At 47.9% G+C, this 22,207-nt stretch overlaps 2 protein-coding genes across 3 annotated transcripts in view; both read right to left on the reverse strand.

The window, feature by feature from the left end:
- The window catches only part of Limk2 (LIM domain kinase 2), a 67,330-nt gene extending 53,837 nt beyond the window's left edge, over window positions 1-13,493 (reverse strand). Inside the window, exon 1 of the mRNA XM_032916051.1 lies at window positions 13,347-13,493. Within this exon, the coding sequence (XP_032771942.1) occupies window positions 13,347-13,362 (16 nt within the window). The 5' untranslated portion in view covers window positions 13,363-13,493. The remainder of the gene's footprint in view (window positions 1-13,346) is intronic.
- A 6,229-nt stretch (window positions 13,494-19,722) lies between these two features.
- Rnf185 (ring finger protein 185) overlaps window positions 19,723-22,207 on the reverse strand; it is a 36,159-nt gene continuing 33,674 nt past the window's right edge. For both annotated transcript variants that reach the window (XM_032916376.1, XM_032916377.1), the window contains exon 7: window positions 19,723-21,840. In XM_032916376.1, coding sequence (XP_032772267.1) covers window positions 21,743-21,840 — 98 coding nt within the window. In that variant the 3' untranslated portion in view covers window positions 19,723-21,742. The remainder of the gene's footprint in view (window positions 21,841-22,207) is intronic.

Raw genomic sequence — 22,207 nt, forward strand, 5'->3', positions numbered from 1 at the left:
AAGAGAAGGCATTTAATGAATGTGAGTGGCAAACTGACTAAACAGAGGTCTAGCTTCTACTCTCTCCTCTCCTCCAAGCTAATGCTGTTCCTTCAAATGAGGGCAGAAAAGTCTCTGTAGAGAAGCAGAGCTTTGAGCCTTGAAAGCTGGAGAAGATTTGCAAAGGTGGAAAAATGATGTTCCAGGGCTGTGGGTTAAGACTGGTTCAGGCTAGTTTATGACCCTCTAAAACAGAGGAAATCCAAACAAAGCAGTGCCCTTGGTGTGGCTCAAATGCCAACTTCTCTAAGTAAAATAGGCAGCTGAAATAAGGCCGGGACACCTAACTCTACCCTTCAGACAGGGGCAAGGTTGGTACAAGACTCCCTTGTACACTCTGTGTGCAGCTTTGTTCTCTCTGGGTAACTCTAGACTGCCACAGACACAGGGACCGTGAATAGACAAAGCGCGGCTTGGGGGACTTCAAGACCGCTCAGCACTATGGGGGCAGCCAGTGAGGGGTTGACTTCTTTGTGCCCCAGAGGGAGTTAAATAAGAGGACAGAGCTTCAAGCTGGCTTCTCTCCACTGCTTCCTCAGGGTCGGGACATGAATGCCCAGTCGTTTTCCTTTCTTTTCTTGTGGTCCTGGGGTTGAATCCAAGGCCTTGTGCACAGTAAGGAAACACCCTAGCCCTTCTCTTTTTAGACAGAATCTTACTCCGTCATCCAAACTGGTCTCCAACTTACTCTGTACCACGAGCCTTGAACTTATTCATCTACCTGCCTCTCTCTGACTCACCAGAGCCAGGCTTTAGGGCCTGTGCTGCCTGCTTGGCTTTTCTTTTTCTTTCTTTTTTTTTTAAAAGTATTTTTAAAAAAGATTTATTTATTTATTTCATGTATATGAATATACTGTAGCTGTCTTCAGACATACCAGAGGGAGCACTGGGTCCCATTACAGATGGTTGTGAGCCACCATGTGGTTGCTGGGATTTGAACTCAGTACCTCTGGAAGAGCAGTCGGTGCTCTTAACCACTGAGCCATCCCTCCAGCCCACCAAGTTGGTTTTTCAACCAGCCTTCCTGAATCTGAAAGTTTTTTCCCCTCTTCTTTTAAAATAATTTTTGTCTTGTTTGAGATAGGATCTCTATGTGTAGCACTGGCTGGCCTGGAACTTGAAACGTAGCCCAAGATGCCCTAAAATTCACAGAGCTCTTCCTCCATCTGCCTCCTGAATACTGAAATTAAAAGAGTACACTAAAATACTTTTATTAATTATTATATATACGCACATGTGTTTTTATGCATCAGAATGGTGGTACTCAGTGTACGAACACTGTCATTCTTCAAAACTACAAAGTAAAAAGGCTTTACTTTACGCTTTTAAACTAGGCCCAGGCCAGGTTAAACACTGAGCAAGATGATGAACCAGTGAGAGAGAGAGAGAGAGAGAGAGAGAGAGAGAGAGAGAGAGAGAGAGAAGAGAGAGAAAGAGAGAGTATATGTACATGTGTGTGTGTGTGTGTGAGAGAGAGACAGAGAGAACAGAGTGTGTGTGTGTGTGTGTGTGTGTGTGAGAGAGAGAGACAGAGACAGAGAGACAGAGACAGAGAGAGCAGAGTGTGTGTGTGTGTGTGTGTGTGTGTGTGTTCTGTTGTGCAGTGTGAGGCTCAAACCCAGGGTCCTGTGAATGCTGGGGAAGTGTTCAATGACTAAGTTACACTCCTACTCACTGAGAGGGACTTAGAACACATATACCATATTGACTGTGTGTGTGCTATGTGTACACCTGGATGTGTGTGCCACAGTGTGTCTATGAAAATCAGAGGACAACGTTTGGGAGTAGCTCTGTCCTATGGTTCCAGGGATCAAAATGAGAGGGGATGGGACCAGTCAGAGCCAAACGAGTCTTCTTAGTTAAATACCACCCTCCTCCGTAACTTCAGCTCCGGAGATCCAACACCCTCCTCTGTCCTCCTTGCCCTCCCCCAAATAAACCTACAAGAAGTGTCCCACTCCACTCCCATCTAACACAGCTCATTATTTTGAAGCCACACCTTGTTTTTGAAACAAGGACTTGTTTTTTTGTTTTTTGTTTTTTTTTTTTTAAGTAAGGACTCATATAGCTTAGGCTAGCCTCTAACTAGGATATTTAACTGAGGGTGACCTTGAACTCCTGATTCTCCTACCTCCCACAGCCCACACCACCTTTCTTGCTTTTGCTTTATAACCTTGCCACCCACTTACTGAACAATTCAACCTCTTGGCTCTGAATCAGTGATGTCTGGCTGTTTCCAGAACTCAGAGCGCATGTCCTTCCTCATGAGTCCACCCTATTTTTTCTATGTGAACACTTAGGCGAGCACCTGCTCAGTGTTAAAGCTCAACCATGCAGTCTACTGTCGGGTTGGTGGGGTCTACTGTGAGTCTGCTGTCCTGCTTTCTGACTAGGCCCTGCCTCTGAATCTCTGTCCTGCTTCTTTGAAGTACAATGTTTCCGCTGGTGAGCAGCTCTGACCTCCCAGGCACTGAGGCCTTTCCATTGTCATTTAAATAAGCGGGTCTCTCCTAACAACACCGCCAGCAGCCATTCCAGCTTCTCCCTCCCACAGCCGCGTCTACAGAGGAAGCGGCCACACCACACTGCACTTGGCTCCCCCATTTCCCGGCAGCTCCACACTCCACTGCAATCCACCTTCCACGCATCATTTCTCTGAAACTGCCTCACCAAGCGCCCGGGTATTGTTAAATTCAATAGATACCTTTCAGGCCATTATTTGAGCACATATTTATTCCATGCCAGCTCCGCCTCCAGTCCTCAAACAGCATGATTGTGTTTATAACTGGGGCAGTGGCGAGGAGGCGTAGTGAATTCAGAACTGGGAAAACAGGGGCAGAGCAAAAAAGGATTCCTTGAAGAAGTAATTTTCAAACTGAGCCCTGAGGGAAAATTTCTATGAGCATGGGATATAAAGAGAGCTTTTTTCCCTTGGGGGTTGGGGGAAGAGAAAGAAAGGGTCGACATTAGAGATAGGGGACACAAATTTTACACATGATTAAATCATAATCATGTTGACTACTGTTGATTTTAAAGGACTAGAAAATCAACCAAGCCTAGGTCTTAGACTATACAGTCGTTCACTAAGCATTTATATAAAGAGTGAAGGGGGGGTGTGTGGTTCAGCTGACAGAATGCTTGCCAAGTACCACAAAGTCCCCCACATAAAACTGGATGTGCGTGCGTGCGTGCGTGCGTGTGTGTGTGTGTGTGTGTGTGTGTGTGTGCCCATGCGTGCATGCGAAATGTTGTGGCCTGTAACCCTGGCTGGAGTCAACAGGGTGAGAAGTTCATGTCATTCTTAACTAAGGGACTTGGGACCCAACTTGGAATACTGAGTTCAAGTCCCAAAACAGAGGAAGCTCTTACCAGGTGACTGGGAAGAACCTGGAGGACCCCTGCTCTTTACAAGGACAGCGTTAATGATGAGACACTGAATTCCCTCCCCACGCTCACACTTAAGCTACTGTTTCTGTTTGGCACACTTTCCCCATCTTTTTACCTAATCAAACATCTTTCTTGATGCCCCTAAAGGCACGGCTAGTTTCACTTTGTCCATACTTACCTGATCTGATCTGTTCTTTAATTATAAACTGTACAGTCCTACCCATTTGAGGCCCTTACTCTCAGCTCTAAACAGATACATTTTGATCCTCTTTCTTTTTATCTTTTTTTAAAGATTTATTTATTGTATGTATACGAGTATACTGTAGCTGTCTTCAGACGTACCAGAAAAGGGAATCAGATCCTATTACAGATGATTGTGAGCCACCATGTGGCTGCTGGGAATTGAACTCAGGACCTCTGGAAGAACAGTCAGTGCTCTTAACCGCTGAGCCACCTCTCCAGTCCTTGATTCCCTTTTTCCATGGTCCTGCATAGGTCTGGCACAGAACAGACAATATTTTGGCAACAAATCTAGCTGGAAGGCTGGGTGTAATGGCCACCTACAAAATTACCAAGTGTAACTCCAAAGATCAGCAGGATGCCTGGACTGGAACAGCATTCCCGCTCACAGGAGAGCTGCCTATTGAAGTCCCCTGTGCACGAACCTGACCTCTGTTCTGTTACAGATTGACACCACTGGGGATGGGGAAGGCTCAGCAGATTTAAAAACAAAAACAAAACCAGGACTCTTCTGTTGCGACAGGAAGCAAGTGCGTCTCAGCCACAGAAACAAGAGACCCTGGCTCAGAACAATACTCTGATCCCCACACTCTGCACTGAGTCATTCAAGAGCACATGTTTATACAAAAGCGCGCGCACGCACACACGCACGCACGCATGCACAGTAAAACAAAACAAATATATATAAAACTTTCCCATTCGATATATACACCCAGGATACCTGCCTCTCTCCTTTCCTCTGTTCCCTCCAGGGTCCACGCGGCACAGAACACTCTTGGCCTTTTTTGCCCCCTTAAAATCCTGCAAACCAACAGTCCTGATTGTCTCGAAACCTTTAGTTCGGGAGTAAGAGAGATGTATGAGCATGAAGTTTGGGGGAATCCCGCGAAGCCCGATGGAAGAGCAATCTGCAGGCCAGTCTGCCTAGGACGTTCTTCCGCTCTGCCAGGCCGGTCGCCCTCGCCAGTTATTTACTGCCCCTATCTGCTTATATCAGCAGCAGTTTCTGGTCAGAGTCTAGAAGGCAGCCTGGCTAAGCAAACATCCACAGGTGCCTCAAACAATGGGCCCTGATTAGGGGGCAATAAATATAACCAGAACTTCAACGTTCACTGGATCTATTGCCCCCCTTCTTTTAATGTTATTTGGACGTAGAGGAAGTCCTTTGTGTTTTGCATTTTCTTTGTGATGTGTATAGGTATTTTGCCTGCATATATGTACGAGCACCACATGTGTGAATTGTCCATGGAGGCCAGAAGAGGCAGTTAGAGCCCCTGGAACCAGAGTTACAGACTGGAGAGGCACCATGGAACTGCACTTGGGTCTAAGCTGGGTCTCTTCAGACTGGGCCTCAGGCTTCATAGTAGTGAGAAATCTACAAGCAAAGGGACCTCAGGAGGCCCTGATGCCTGAATCCACATGCACAAAGCCCAGTCCAGCCTTTTGTTTGGAAAAAAAAAGAAAAATGGGGGGAGGGGAGGATAAGACAGAAGAAAAAAAGAAAGAAAGAAAGAAAAAGAAACCCTTTGAATCAATGGGTTCATGTTCCACCTGACAATGAGAACCAGGGACAAAGTGCAGCCAACTCAGGGCAGCGAGAAACAAGTATGGCAACTGCTGGACTCTTTTGGGAACGGCAGATCAGGTGTATAAATCCCACTTGTTTGGCACAAAGCAGGAAGCTGAAGGGCAGGGCTGCAGCTGTGGGGGACAACCAAAGGCAAAAGATAACATTGTAATGAAATAACGGCTATAACGACCAACCTCTTCAGCAAATAGCTTACACTCTCCCTGCACCCCAAGCCTCCTGGTCCTCAGTATCACCAAAGGGAGGGAGTGGTTCGGTATACAGGGTGAGACCAGTTTTCTGACGACTCCTCCCCCCCCCCCACAAAGAGCCTGTGAAGCCAAACCTGGCCTCTCTCTCACCTCCAGGCCAGGTGTCATTCTTGCTGTGGTCCCCTTCTTTCTCTTTTTAGTCTGTTTGAGAGGGTCAGGGATAAGAACAGACAGCTGGAAGAGGGGGCTCAGTAGTACAAAGCACCAGGTGGCTCACCTGCCCGTAACTGCAGTTCTCAGGGATCCAACATCTTCTCTCCACAGGCACCCATATGCACATGGCATAGACATACACATAAATACACATGAATTTTTTAAAGATTTATGTATATGAGTGTTTTGCCTGCATGTACATATGTGTACCGTGTGTGTTTAAAGCCCACGAAGGTCAGAAGAATGCTGAGGTTGGTCTTGGGTACTGAATATATATTTTTGTGTTCAGACATCCTAACCGGTTAAGGACGGCATGGTCAAGCATCTCTGGTCTCAGTGTTATGTAAAAGCTGTTTCCCATCATCTCTGGTTGGTTAGTAAAGAGCTGACTGATCGACATACGATTGGGCAGGAGAAGACAGTGGAGGTGGGACACAGGGTCCCAGGTAGAGAGAAGGAGAGAAACCATGTGGAGAGACCAGGAGGATTCGACGTGAGCTCACGTTGACAGAGTAGCCATGAGGACACACGTGGAGCAGAATGAGCCAGAGCAGGGCACAGATGGCACGTAACGGGGCATTTATCTGGGTATTAACAGCTTAGAGGGTTAGAATAGTTCAGAACCTGCCCAGCAAGTGCCAGCAGCTAATTAATAAAAATACCAGCTCGCAGTCCTCTGGAAGAGTAACCGTGCTCTTAACCACTGAGCCATCTCTCCAGCCCCATTTAAATTAAAAGAAAAAATAGAGGGGGGACCAGCAAGATGGCTAAGCTAGAAAAGGTGCTTGCTGCTAAACCTGACCACTTGAATTTGAGCCCTGCAATCTACACGGTAAAAGAAATGTCTCTCACAAGCTGTCCTCTCACCTCCATGCAGTCCACACCAATGTCATGGCGCACGAGCCATCACCCCCACCCCCATCAAAACACTAATAAATCATGTAATTTAAATGGGGCTGGAGAGATGACTCAGAAGTTAAAAGTACCGGGTGTGATTCCCAGCACCCTGGTGGCTCACAGCTTCCTGTAACTCTAGTTCCAAGGGATCTGATGCCCCCGCCCCCCCCCCCGGGTTCTGGCTGCTGCAAGTGGCATAACAACCCCTACACACAAAATAACGGAATTCAAACTAAATAAAAAGCTGGATTTTAAAACCTGGCTCTATTACTGCTCCATGTCTTTGGGCATTATTTGCCCCCGAGGAGCCTGTCTCCTAATCTTCATTGGTCTTTGTTTGCGACAAGGTCTCACGAAGCCCAGGCTAAGAGGTCAGGGTTGGTCTTGAACACCCTATCCTCCCGCCTGCAGCTCCCAGGTGCCAGGATTAGAGACGCACACCAGTGTATTAACTTCTCTCTTCATTCACAAACACAAACAAAAGCAGTACAGTATTTTTTAACTTTCTACGTACGAGTATTTGCTTAAATGTATTTAAACACACCGATTGTGTGTGTGTGTGCGTGTGCGCGCGGTGTAAGCACAAGCCAAAAGCAGGTGTCGGATACCTTGGAACTGGAGTTACAAATGGTTGTGAGCTGCCATGTGGGTGCTTTGAACAGAACCCTTGACCTCTGTAAGAGCAGCAAGTGCTCTTTTTTTTTTTTTTTTTTTTTTTTTTTTTTTTTTCGAGCTGGGGATCTAACCCAGGGCCTTGCGCTTCCTAGGCAAGCGCCTACCACTGAGCTAAATCCCCAACCCCAGCAGCAAGTGCTCTTAACCACTGAGCCAGCCCTCCAGCCTGCTTTGCTGGGTTTTTTTTGTTTGTTTGTTTGTTTTAAAGACAGTCACACTATGTAGCCCTGGCTGTCCTGGAACTCACTATGTAGACCAGGCCCTACGAGCCCACCTCTGCCTCCTGCTCACCGGGGCTGCGGTGTGCTCCTTCCACACCAGCCCCCACCCCTCTGCTTATTTCTAAAGAGGCTGAAGTTACCCTTTACGTGATTAAGGAAGATTAAAACAAGTAATGGCTGCGTGGACCTCCTGGGTGCCTGGCTAAGCTGAACCTGCTTGTGTTACTTCCTACAAGCGCGTCTAGGAGGTCAGCCCAGGGAAAACTTCGAGCTGAGTAGACTTGTGTTCAAAACCCGAAGAGAGTTCGGTCCCCAGCTCTGAAAAAAAAAAAAAAAAAAAAAAAAAAAAAACCCGAAGAGAATAGTTTCAAACAAATCCTATGTGCCCGAGTGCAGGGGATGGCCCAGACTGAAAGACAAGGACATGTAGAATACGTCAGAGACAAGTCAGGCTCTGGGACACGGGGAGCTACACACAGTAACAGGCTGCCAAGGTAGACAGACAAGCGGGACAGAAGGTCCCTGTGGCTGTAGGGCTCCTACTTCATTCCCTGTGAGCCGGCGGTTTCTTATCTGGGGAGGCCTGCAACCGATCTACTATCAGAGAACCGTAGCTACTCATCTCCTGACTTCTCATTCAGTTCTACCCACTGTCAATGACAGAAATGACTGTGAGTCCTCACTAAGTGTCACACAGTGTCTGTCCTAAGCACCATTCAAGTGTGACCAGACCACCTACAAAGAGGTCGGGCCAGCAATGCCAAACTCCAAAACTTCTCTTTCTTTTTTTTTTTTTTCTCTGTGTAGCCCTGGCTGTCCTAGAACTCACTCTGTAGACCAGGCTGGCCTCAAACTCACAGAGATCCACCTGCCTCTGCCTCTGCTGAAATTAAAGGCCTGTGCCATTATGGCTGGCTCCCCCCCCACCCCCCACCCGGTCCAGTGGATTAGAGGAGGAAAGACCTCATCAAATAGACTCCCAGGGTGAAGCCGAAGGAATGTTCTGGCGGAGGAGGTGATGGTCTCATGTTCTAGCTGGTAGCAGATGTAAATTATAAAGGATCTGGTTCCCACTGCTACAGGGAAACGCTAAATTGACACAATACATAGACAGTCCCTATCCTCCCCTATGCACTGCACAAACACCAGCCCTCTCCCAGGTCTCACTGACCCAGAGCCAGTCCCGGCATGAGAATCACCAGAGTATGCAGAAAACCCACCATGAATGTAGAGGGCCCAATACAGCACCCTAAGCATAACGGGTTCTTAGTGAACCCAGATATCTTCTGATTGTCTTAGATCCTACCCCTGGTGCCTTCGCCCCACATCCAAGGCCACCCAAGTCACCCTGCCCTGCCTCCGTCATGAGGCACCTCCTGGTCAGTGCTGCCTTCCCACTGCTGCTAACACCTCACATCAGGGCCCACTGTACCTTCCTGCCGTTTGGGTATCCCATGCCTGTATCATGACATCTATTATTCCAAACCTGGAGTGTCTGCTATGGGTTGGAAAACTGCATAGTCCTCAGCTTGGCATTAAACACTTTACAGCAGCAGTTCTCAGCCTGTGGGTCAGGGTCATATATCAGATATCTACATCAGGATTCATAACAGTAGAGAAACTGCAGTTATGAAGTAGCAATGAAATAATCTGATGGTTGGGCGTCAGCACAGCACGAGGAACCGTCTAAAGGGTCGTGACATTAGGGAAGGTGAGAACCGCCGCTGTACAGGTTACCAACCCCAACCCTCTGCCTCATGGTCTCCCCACCTCCCACTCCTTGCTCTACCACATGCAGTAAAGTAGCATTCCTGCCAGAGACTGAGGCTCACAGACTGTGCGTCCTACTCTACGGCTGGATGCGTCTCTGTTGCTGTTCTCATTCTTCTCACGTTAAAAAAGAAAACATAAAGGATATCTACAATTTCTCCAAGTCTGCCTTCTGCTGTAAGTATTCTCTGGGGCCAAGAGAACAGCTCCGTGGGAACACGGTGCTTAGCGTGTGTGATCAGTTCAGAACCCTGTCTGTGTCTCCTTCCTTTCCCCTTGACCAAGGCTGGTAGCCACTCAATACACTGCTATCTATTTCAATTCCAGCTGCCGTGCTGACGACCCACTGCTCCTGACCCCTTGCCTAATTCTCTCCTCACAGCATCTGTCCTGGTGTTGTTGACGTTCACTCATTTACTGTCTCTCTCCCATCAAAACACGCTCCAGGAAGGAAGGGGTTTATTACTCAGGGCTACACATGGGAACATGGTCGGATATTCTGTTGCCACACGTAGGCGTTGCAACAACTTATCTATTTTCATCCTTCGGTTTTTCCAGATGGGTTTTCTTGTGTAGCCCTGGCTGTCCTGGACCCCTCCCCCTCCCCCCCCCCCTAGAGATCCACCTGCCTGTGCCTTCCAGTGCCAGGGGGCTTCGAAAGGGGACCCAACTTAGTCGAGATGAAAGGTGTTCACCTTTGCCATCACAGGGGGCTTCACCTTTGTTTCTTTGTCAATCACTCTAATCAGACAGCGAGTTTCTCTAAAGCACACACCCTGGGTTACTGTGTCCATGGTTGTTAGTGTGTGTGCACTGGTGCATGTTCACGTGTTGGGGTGCATATGTATTTGCACGAGTGCAGATGGGGCCAACCTTGGGTGTCGTGACTCTGGGACCATTCATTTTGGTTTTTGTTGTATCTACACCTATTTATTTATTTACTTACTTACTTATTTGGGGGGAGGATATGTCAGAGGAGAACTTAGCAGAAGTTAGCTTGGGTTATGGTGGCCAAACTCTGGTCTCCAGGCTCAATGGCTGTCTCAGCATTCTGGGGCTAACCAGCTCAGCTAGGCTGGCTGACTAACAAACCTAGAGATGCACCTTCCTAGCGTGAGACTTACAAGTGTGAGCCATCACATCCGGCTTTTTATATGAGGCCAGGGATTGAGCCCGGGTCCTAATGCCTCCAGCATTTCTCCAACCACGCATCCCCTCAGCCACTCCACAGGTATTTTCCAAGAGTTTGTATGTTCTAGCCACAGACGCCTCCAACCCCCTGCACATGCCTCAAACTCCCGCTTCCTACATTAGTCCTGGCTCTGTCCCTGGACAGGCCTGTTTTCCTCCTGGAGCCTCAGTTTCTTCCAATGTAAAACAAGGAGACTGCACATAATCTCAAGTATCTCTCCTGGCTCCGGCATCTCTTCAAATTTGTAAGAGGTAAAACTCGGCCCAGCCCAGCTCGGGAGACATCACAGGCACTCAGTAAATATTTGATTTCCTCGTTGTTGATTCTCCTGTTACACAGGAATCCGAGGTGTCCGAGAACCATGTCTGAACAGAACAAGTAAGTTCCAAGTTGCACTTCCTTCTCTGACTTGCCAAGCGACCTTATTCTGTTGTGTGTGACCCAGGAAGGACATGGCTGGAAAATATGAAGTCTGAGCCCCATGGGTTCAGTCACAAAGCTGTGAACGAGTTGCTTCAGGCCCTAAGTCTCCTCAATCTCCCGCCAGCAAAAAAGTCACTCTTGTAGGACTGAGGTTATAGCTCAGTATAATTGGCTGGCATGCGCAAGGCCTCAGGTTCCGTCCTTGCCCATCAAAAAACAAAAAACAAACAAACAAATGCCATTTTAGCCAGCTGTATCTACACAGGAGACTGAGGAAGTGCTTGATTCCAGAAGTACAGGACCAGCCTAAGCAGCCAACAATGGGGTGCTGGCCTAATAATGATAATGATGATGATGATGATGATAGTAGTAATAATAATAATAATAATGAAAATAGCATTTGTTGCTCTTGTAGAGGACCGGAGTTCAGTAGCCAGTGCCCAGATGGTGGCTTATCCCCATCAGTAACCCCAGTTCAAGAGGCTCTTCTGGCCTCTGCACTCACCAGGCATGCACGTGGTACACGTGTGTACACACAGACATACATATAAAAGTGTGGGTTTTTTTAATCTAAAAAAAAATGAGTTAAAATAAAAGAAAGTTTAAAAGGTTCTGAGGATATAGCTCAGTGGTAGAGAACTCATCTGGCTGGTGTGAGGCCCTGGATTGATCCTTAGTACCATACGCACTCGAGTGCGCACACGCACACACGCACACACATCATAAAAGGCTAAACTCATGCACAAATCTCTGGTTAGAAAAAGTCACTGAGCTGGGTGTAGGGATGCACACCTTTGATCCTATCACTCAGGAGGCAGAGGCTGGCAGATCCAGGACAGCCAGGGCTACACAGAGAAACCCTGTCTCATAAATAAATAAATAAATCGATAAATGAAAGAAAAAGAAAAAAGTCACTGGAAATCGGTTGATTGAAGAACTCTAAAAGCCACATCTTTAATTTTTAAAAACAGATTTTATTTATGTGTGTGTGTGTGTATGTGTGTGTGTGTCTGTGTGCATAGTCACCAGGAGTGCAGGTATTGGTGAGAGGGCAGAAGAAGCCTCTGGAGCTGGAGGATAGGAAACTAAGAAGCAGTTGGCTGTGAGGAAAGAGAAGGGGCCTCTGTGAGAGCAGCAGCACACCCTTAACCTCTGAGTCACCTCTCCGCCTCTTTGAAGAAAAAAAAAAAAAAAAAAGACTATCTCTCATGTAACCCAGGCTGGCCTCAAATTCCCTACATAGCAGAGGATGACCTTGAAATGAGTTCTGACTCTCCTTCGAATTGGGGTTGCGGGCATGAAGCAGGTACAGGCAGTGCTGGGTGTGAAACCCCTTGCTTTATGCCTTCTACCAACTGAACTACCTCCCATTCCACAACTGAAGTTTTAAAAATTATTTTTCTAGAGACAGGGTCTTATTCTGTAGTCCAGTTGACGTAGTTAGTACTCCACACGCAGATCAAGCAATCCTCCTGACTCTTATCTAGTCTGGGATTACAGGTGTGCATCACCACTACCAAGGCAGGAAAAAAATTAAGGGAAGAGACAGAGGCATTTCCGCCCTGTGCTTTCTTTCTCCAGAACGTATTATCACCATTGAGGACAAAAATCCCATGCTCCCATAGTGAGGAAGTGACCCACTGGCGGCCCAGTCCTTGAATTCAGGATGGAGGAAGTGACTGTCCACCGGCCCAAAGCCAGGAAGTGGAGGGCACATTTTCAGTTCCTCCCCCACCCCTAAAATTCTCCCTTGGCCTTTCTAGAAAGCTTATGGAAGTCGACCCTTGTAGACCCAGGAACTGAACCGCACACACAGATGGCTGGGAATCAGGTGGCAGAAGGTTCGTGGTGCTGCGGGGCAGGAAGTTGCAAGCGTGAAGGGGCTTACAGGCCCAGCTAAGCCAATTCTGAAATTACCTTAATTCAACTCTTCTCCTCAAGGTGCCGAGCTATTATCCCGCTGCTATCAGAGACCAAGCGAGGGCTCAACCGGTCTCTAGGAAGACTTGAAACTGTTCTCCATATGAGGCAGAGGTCTTCCAACCTCAGGAAGAACGGTCGGAAAATCCACACTTACACTCTATTTCTAGGAACCACTCCCCCAAATCCCAGAGTCCAAAGACACCTTCGAGAACTTTGGGTCTACAGAAAACCCAGAACCCAGGATAACTCGGAATCTCAAGTCCTGAACTCTGGAAGACTCTGTACTTCCCATGTTCCAGAATCTCCGACCACAGAGAATCTCAAGTGCCTTGGCTTCCTTAACCAGGAGACTTGCCCCGTCTGCAAATTCGGGGACCCACCTCGCGGGCAGTCGCCACATGCGCTGGCCGCAAGGAGCCCTCAGTCTTGGGACGACGCGCTCCTACTTCCAAAGTCCCAAGTCCCGGGGGACCACCGTGTTCCATCATCCCCACCCTGCCAGTCTCTCACTGAGGATCCCAGACCCAAGAGATTCAGCCAGCCAGAAACTCGCGGTCGGCGGGCTGAACGGAGTGGGCCCCTCTTACCCGCCAGCGCCGCCATGGTCCAGGGCGCGGACAACACAGGAAGGACCACCCGGCAGCAGCACCTCAGGTCCGCGCCCGCTTGCGGTTTAGAGAGGAGGTTGTCTCTGCCTCTGCAGCGGGAAGGATGCACCGCCTACGGCGCCCGGGGAGGACCAAACCGCACCTGGCACCGGGACCCACCCGAAGCCCCGCCCACTTAGGTTTCCGCCCCGACGCCCCGCCCCGCCTCTCTCGCGAACTCCGCCGCGTCTCTGGCGCCCCCTGGTGAGTGGCGACTACTAGAGGCGTTCGGATTGACCAGGGTGATACAGTATAGGCTGGAGGTCGCAGCACAGGAGGCCCTCAGCGGTCAGGGTAGCCCAGTTTCCCTTCTACTCTACTTGAAAATGGCTCTGCTCTTCCGCAGCAGAGCGTGGGTGGGTATCCCAGGTCTTTTCACTCGGAGTTTGTAATCGACAGTGTGAACATGAAGAAGCTCCTAGCTAAAACAAACCACTTTGGCGTGTCAAAGGTAATATGGAAATGAGGCTCCCTGGTGCAGATTATGCAGGCTGACTAAATAGTCTACTTGGGTATCTGGAATATTGGGTCCAGGATCCCACCCTCTATATAAAATCCCAGGTTGTTCAAGTCTCATAGAAATTGGCATAAACTCTATAATCTATGCATAATCCTTATATGATTTATACTTTCTTTTGTTTTGTCACAGCGTCTTGCTATGCAGCCAGACTGATATTGAATTTGCCAGCCTCTTGCCTCAGCTTCTTGAGTGCTGAGATATTCTTGCATTAAATCATCTTTAGATTGCTTACAAAACCCAAAACAATCTCGATGTTCTAACGTGACTTATTCTGTGACTAAGATCAAGAAAGACACTGGGACTGGACACTGGGGTCTACGGCTCAGTTGGTAGACGACTGTCCTAGCAAAGGCCTGGGTTTGATTCCGAGTACCGCGAGGGAGTCAACTTGGGATGCCAGTATGAGGTGGGAAGACCAGAGTTCAAGTTTATCCTCAGCTACATATCAAGCCAAAGGTCAGCGCAAGGGGGGTGGGGGCTGGAGAGATGGCCCAGTGGTTAAGAGCACCCGACTACTCTTCCAGAGGTCCTGAGTTCAATTCCCAGCAACCACATGGTGGCTCACAACCATCTGTAACTCCAGTTCCAGAGGATCTGACTCACTCTTCTGACAGCCTTTGGATTAAGATGTAGAACTCTCAGCTCCTTCACCAGCGCCAGGTCTGCCTGCATGCCGCCATGCTTCTGGATAAGAGTTGCCGTGGTCATGATGTCTCTTCCCAGCAACAGAACCCTAACTATGACACTCAGTTTTAGACAATTGCTACGTCCCTCAGTCAGATTTATGCACATGGGAAAAAGAGTCCAGAGGACCAGGAAATGTGTAGGAATGGAGCCCAAGGAAACCAATCCTGCCTCCAACTCTCCCACCAGCTGCCTCTGCTCCACCACTTAGGTAAACAAAACAGCACAATTCTCTGTCTTCCTGCCATGGCCTTTTAACAAAAGTGGCTGCTAGTTGGATGTTTCTTCTGTGGCGCCTCTGTATGACCTAGGGTGCACAAAGTGCTGGGGGAGGGGGGGCTGTGTCTGACTTCCCTCCTGGGAACCCACTTGAGCTGCTGGTTTCCCTCTGAGGAAATATCTGATATATAGGGAACACTAGATTGTATACTGAATTCAAGTGAAAGAATTCCTCCAGTTCTTCTAATCACAAGCTACTTCGTGATTAGCATGAGGCCCTGCTGCATTTTCCCAGGCACAGAGGAATGGGGAACAGCTTGCTTCTTTGTCTTTCCCCTCCACAACTGAGCCCTCATCCCACTTTTTGCTGATTGCCTTTTCTCCCCATCCCCAGTCCACTTTCTGTAAAGTCCATGTAACAGAGAAAAAAAATGCAAAAAAAAAAAAAAAAAAAAAGAAAAGAAAAACAAGTAAAGGAAGGAAACCGCTCTCTGAGGAATGATAAGCCTCAGAAGCAGCATTCCAAAGTGCACCTAGAACCTCTTCCACACCATAACGAGGAAGGTTTGGGGAGGAGGAAGCGGGTAGGAAAGAACTACATCTGCTAGGTTTCTAGAAAGCACCCACCTCGCCAGTTTACTTAGCTATCAGATTTAGCTAGTACTCAGTACCTAGTACGGGCTGAATCACAATCTAGTCTTAGGCTCTTGAAGACTTGAACCTTACAACTCCCTCAAATTGGTCTTAGTGGCTCACATCTGGATTCCCAGACACTTGGGAAGCTGAGGCAGGACGACAGATCAAGCCTAGTAATTCAGGGCTAGGCTGAGGAATATGGAGGGAATACAGCGGGGATGATGGTGGTTGTTCAGGGAATTGCTTAGTTTGCTCCCTGTCAAGAACAAAGAGCTGAACTACTGAGAAAGACAGAAGACTCAACTGCAGAGTAAAGTAACACCTGTTACAGTCAGCACATGCTGGCTCGGGTATTTTACAGACGCTCTAGGTCCTTCCCTTTCCCCTACTGGTCCTGTCTAGACACCGAGCCAGCCCAGTGCCATCCCGCAGTTTCTTCTGGAGGAGTCTTCTGGGAAGCAGCAGCTACCGTCTCAGGGAGCCTGCCTTAGGTTTTCCTGCCTACCTACCTGTGTTCCTTTAACCCTGCTTCCGGGCCATGTTCCAAAACAAAGAAGCAAAGCAGCTCTCATTCTATCATCTAAGGGCACTTGTTTGTGCCCACCTGGATTCTGTCATCGTCACTTGTGCTGGCTTCAAGCTGAGCCAGACCTTTGGCTTCCAGACCCTTTCCTTCCTGAGTCATCACTGAAGATGGACAGATGTATCTCCAAAAACATTTCTGACCTTGTCAATTCCTTGCTATAAACCTTGACTAGCTCCCCATTGCTTACAAGATAAGAACCCAAGCCAGATACTCTCACACAGCCCACTCCTGCTCCCCTCAACCTGGGACTCTCATAACGTAGACTGTCTTTGCAGACCATGTTAGTCCTAAAATCAGCATCTTTCCATAGTCTCTGTAACTTTATGTCCGATTCTTCTCAATCCTAAAAACAGCTCATCATATCATTTTACAACCCTTATGAATTAATCTAAATCAGCCCTGTCTATAGGATAGCCAGATGTGGCTGTTGACACTACTGGGGTGTGGCCGGGGAGATGGCTCACAGGTTAGAAGACTATACTGCTTTTCCAGAAGCCCAGAGTTCGGTGACCAGCACTCACGTCAGGTGGCTCACGACCACCCCGTAGTCCAGTTCCAGGGAATCTGATGCCTCTTTTGGCTTCCTTAGGCACCAGCACGTACACATACACATATATAAAATATAAAGATGGGAAAAAGTAAAAATGAAATGGAATTATAGACTAGGAGTGGAACAATCCAGTTGCTCTGTCCACTAGCGACATTTCCTGTGCTTCACAGCCACACATGGCTAATGGCTACTGTGTTGCATGCTATCAATATGTAGGCTGACTCGACTACAGTGTACACACACACACACACACACTTTGTTTTTTGAAATAGGATCTATGGGGCTGGAGAGATGGCTCAGAGGTTAAGAGCACTGGCTGCTCTTCCAGAGGTCCTGAGTTCAATTCCCAGCAACCAAAAGGTGGCTCACAATCATCTATAATGAGATTTGGTGCCCTCTTCTGGCCTGCAGACATACATGCAGGCAGAACTTTGTATGCATAATAAATAAATAAAAAAAGAAATTAAATTAAAAAAAAAGAAAAATAGCAAGAAATAGGATCTATCTATATATTCTTGCTACCTTGGAACTTACTATATATACCAGGCTGGCCTCAAACAGAAATTCTCCTGCCTCTGCCTCCAGAGTGCTGGAATTAAAGGCTTGTGCCACCACACCCAGCCTACACATACATTTTTTTTTTAAAATAACATTTCTTTGCTGTCCATGTTAGCCTCAAACTTGATCCTTTTTAGTGTGAGACAGTATAGGCATGTGCTGTAGTGCCTCCCCCTACCCAAAATACATCAAGGAGTTAAAAGTTAAGGAAATGGCATTTGTTAACATCAGTTTCACGGGGCTCTAACATCCTCTTTGGACTCCTGTGGTACCAGGCATACATGTGGTGCTCAGACATGTTGACAAAATACCCACACACATTGTGATGGCATGAATGAGAGTGGTCCCTTATAGGCTCAGAAATTTGAATGTTTGGTTTCCAGTTGGTGGAACTGTTTTGGAAGGATTAGGAGGTGTGGCCTTGTTGAAAGAGGTGTGTCTTGGAGGCTGGCTTTGAAGTTTCAAAAGCCCATGGGACTCCCAGTCGTCTCTTTTTCTCCCTCATGCTTGTGGCTCAGATGTAAATAAGCTCACAGGTACTGCTCCAGTGCCATGCCCGCCTGATGTCATGATGGTCATGGACTCTAATCCTCTGGAACCACGACTCAAGTTAAATGCTTTCTTTTATAAACTGCCTTAGTCATGGTGTCTCTCCACAGCAATAAGAAAGTAACTTAAGGCACATAAAATAAAAAAATTATTTTTTAAAGTTAGCCTGAGCTAAATGATACCCTGCTTCACAAAATATTTAAACGTAGGGCTGGAAAGATGGCTCAGCAGTTAAGAGTTCTGGCTGCTCTTCCAGAGGACCCACGTTTGATTCTCAGGACCCACATTGTGGCTCACAACCATCTAGACCTCAGTTTCAGGTCCAGAGCCTTTTGGCCTCTGCAGGTACCAGGCGCACAAACAATATTATGTACATACAGGCAGAGCACTCACACATATAAATTGAAAACTAAAGTGCACAGTTCTGGGATGCATATTGAGAGAGTAGGTGGCCTGACTGGGGTTTGCATCAGGTCGTCTGGGTAGGAGAGGGAGAGAGAGCATGTTAGGGTGAGGTGGATCCAATAGGGCTGAACCTGAGTTGATGGCTGCTGAGGTTGGGATAACACATGAAGGCTTTCTTGTCTTATTCTGCTCTGTATGGGTTTGTGTGTAGTGCATGCAGGTGTACGTCAGCATTTGTACATATGTGTATGTGTACACTAGAGGTCAATGTAAGAGGAGAAGGTCTTTTATTACTGTTCTAACCTTTGGCGAGCTTCAGGGATCCTCCTGTCTCTGCTTCCCTGGCAGTAGGATTACAGACCTGCACATCAAGTTTTCCAGGGGTGCTGGGGTCCAAACTCCCATGTTTGGTTCTCACGCCTACTAATCATTTCTCTTGCCCCTGTCCTATACATTTTGTTCCCCATTAAAAAACCAAAAGTTCTGATATCACTGGCTTATGAGTTCCACGAGCTGTTTTGTTTTGTTTTGTTTTTTCTTTCGATGGTAGTTAGGACTGAACTAGTGCTTCACTGGTGTAAACTGCTCTATCACTAAATGATATCTTCAGTCTCACTTTGTGTATGAATGTTTTGCTGGCAGGTATCCATGTGTACCACGTGGATGCAATGCTCTTAGCAGTCACAGAAGGATGGTGAATCCCCTGGAACCAGGTAGCTGGGCGCCACTGTGGTCATTGAAAACAGGTCCTCTGTAAGAGCAGCCATTCCCCTCTTAAGCACTGACCCCTCTGTCCAGTCCCTAAATTTTAAATGTATTGTTTTGTATGATGTGGCAGGGTAGTTGGGGCATGTCCATGATCTAGTTCAAGAGTGGAGATCAGAGCACAACTTTTCGGAGTTAATTCTTTTCACCCACCCTGTGGGTCCCAGAGGTCAAGTTCAAGTTGTCAGCTTGGTGGCAAGTGCCTTTACTGGGCTGAAACACTTCACTAGCCCAAGGCCTCATCTGACTTCTTATCCCCCTGCCTTAGTCTCTTGAGTAGCTGGGATTATAGGCTTGTGCCAACACACCCATTCTGACGCTCCCCTTACCTCCCTATTCTCTTGCTCTATCTTGGCACTGTTCAATTTGACCCTTGTTAGGTCAAAACCTTGGAGGAAGAAATGTGCTTCTTTCAGAAGGAGCGACCTATAACTTTGGAGTTTTGGAATCTAAAGCTGGGACAGATACATAACCTCGTCAACTTCTTTCATCCCATGTCACACACTACCGAGGAACCTGAAGGAGGACACACTCTGCTCCAGGAAGGATTGGCCTGTGGGCCCTTCTGTTCTATACCTGAATACAGGGAGACCTGAACACTGAGTACTCTGTGACTCCTCTACATGGCACAGTCAAGGCAAGACAAGCTAAGCTTCATCATAGCAGTTTGATAACAGAAATTCCATGCAATTGTCAGGACCAGAGCTGTCTGTCACAGGCAGCTAGACCTCTCAATGAGTGTTTAAAGACATAAACATTACTAGACAGGTACTTTCCAGGGGCCAAACCAGTGTGCCCATTCCCCAGCCAACTAATATCCCAAGACACAAGCTCTACACCCACAGTAATGTAAAACCATTTAATTCTAAATCAAATCACTTTCACAACAGTGAAAATCAGTGGCTGGTCAAGGTATGCTGCCTTCTATGTTCCCATTTTCTGAGTGTCCTTGTCCATGGGGGAGGTGGAAGGGTGGAGCTGAGGACACAAAGAGCCCAGAAGGGAAAGCTGCCTGGGCCATGAGGTGAGTGGTGAGCCTGTGGAGGAACGGCCCATGGCATCCAAGCTGCTCTCTTGCCTCAGCTGCTGGCAGATGTACAGCCCTGCAGTGCTCACAAAGGGCACAGGCCGCCACAGCTGTGCTACTGCATGCCTTGGGATGACTGCTGGTACACGCCTGGGTTGGCCATTTCACCAGCTTACAAATGGTTTACTCCACTACTCACAACTTTTCTCTTTTGTGTTCGTTGGCTTACGTTTTCCCTCTACTACTTAGGGCCACACTACACAGAAGGATCCTACCAACTCTCTCTAGAACAGAGACACTCCAGGGCCCTCCGACAGGATTTCCAAGCGACAAAGAATATTTAAAATCTGTCAGGCACACCATGAAGTTGGTGGCTTATTCTTACCAGCTACAGTTGCCAAACCACCCTCCTACACAATACTTCATACTGTGCTCATTTCAACACTAACACTGGCATCGGCAGGTGAGGACTGCAGTGAGGAGGAGGATTCTTTCCACCCTCAAGGTCTAGGGCTCCATAGATTATGCAGAGTCACATCTCGAAAACCCAGCAGGCCAGGCTTTCTCCCGCGTCTGTTACTGCTGGGGCAGTAGGTGCCGGAGAAGTGAACAAGGGTCCAGCAGAAGCTCATCGCGCTGCCCTGCTGAGGTGACACTAAGATGAGCCTGACAGGCAGAGTGAGAACCGTCTTAGCGAGTGAACTGTTCTCCTGCCTGGCACCACAATCCCACAATCAGATTCAGAGGAAACGGCTTGTAAGTCCAAGAACAAATCAATGTGAGGGAATAGGAGTGACAACCACACTGTGTCTCTGCAGTCCTTGCATTGCATGTCACCAGGGGTTGCTGGCTCAGGAGCCTCGTGTGTCCCTGGTTCAGCACACATTCAAGGAGTTTTCAGGTAAATCCAGGAAGCCAAACCAACAGCAGATGGAATCAGAGTCCCAGCCTCTTTTAAAAAAGGACAATGGCTTCTGAGGGTGGTGGTGTTACATGCAGCTAGGCTGACCTGAGAAGGCCTCCAGTTTCTCTGGGCAAGTTCTGGGAGAGGATGACTCAGGCTTCTCCAGCCTAGGGGCAGGGGCTACCTGTCCTGTTGTTCCTGCATCAGCCCTGAAGCATAGTCAGTCTGAATTCAACAGCAGTCTAGGGGAGAAGGAGGATGGGAATCTGAGCCAAGTGACATCAGGGACAATCTATACCAGGAAGACAGCAGGTCATCCCAGCTGCTCTAGGGCCAAGACACTGAACGAGGCCCAGGGCCAAGCCAGGACCAGAGTCCCTGGTAAGGTCATGCAGCATCTTCAACTTCTGCTGCTACGATCATGGCCTTCTTGGGCAGCAACCCTTTGTCTTTGCTGTGGAAGGGGAAGGCAGGAGGAGCAGTACTGGGCTGTGGAGGGGAGTCTCTCAGGATAGGGAGTGGAGGCCACTTACCAAGGGGTATGTAAAAGATGAAAGTGTCTGTGAATACCATTTGGTTCATCCCTTCATTTTTGTAATTTAAAGTTCTCGAGAAAGAACTGTTTCTTTCTTCCCCTGTCTTCCCTGTGCAGAGCTGGGACTGCTGAGAAGACTGGGTCAGGACTTCCCATTGCCACCCAGGAGCAGTGAGTCAACACAAGACCTGAGGTTATAGAGTGTGTGCAGCAGTGGTGAAAGTGGGGGTTCCTCGCCAACTGCTTTCGAGTCCCAAAGCTCTAATGGAGAAGCAAGACTCCTTGATGTGTTTCTGCCCCTTGATTCCAGGGTCGGGATTAAACAAATCAAACACAGGAGTGGGTTCGGCATATCACCAGCCCAGAGGTGCTGCTGTAGAAGTAAACAGGGTCCTGTCTTAGGCGATCAGGAGCCAGAACATGATCACCAGGGCAACAAACAGGAAGAGGCGTGACAGGAACTGCTCATCCACATACTGGGGTGTCCCAGGGACAGCTGGAAAAACAGGAGGAAGAGACTTTGTTAGAAGGCTATAGCTGTGCATGCTGCCCATTGGACCCATTCGCCTGGAGAGGACGAATCTTCATTTCTTTATACAAACATAATCCTGCACAATAAAACAACTCCCAAACTTCAAATAAAAGGAACCAAAACAAATATAAGCTAAATATTACAGTGAGGCTTTGATCTCCAAAAGATCTGTCCTATATGTGCAAATGACAGTGGACTATCCAGAACCACCTACAGGCACCACCAAAAGCCCTTCTCACCCGTCTTCCCTCTGCTAAGCCCTGTGCATGGTACTCCTTGGTGGGGCTCAGTTTTAAAAGGCAACATCAGAAGTAGAGTATGGGTCTTCTGA

This window comes from Rattus rattus, chromosome 11 (genome assembly GCF_011064425.1).
Source record: "Rattus rattus isolate New Zealand chromosome 11, Rrattus_CSIRO_v1, whole genome shotgun sequence".
In the NCBI taxonomy this organism is placed as follows: Eukaryota; Metazoa; Chordata; class Mammalia; order Rodentia; family Muridae; genus Rattus; species Rattus rattus.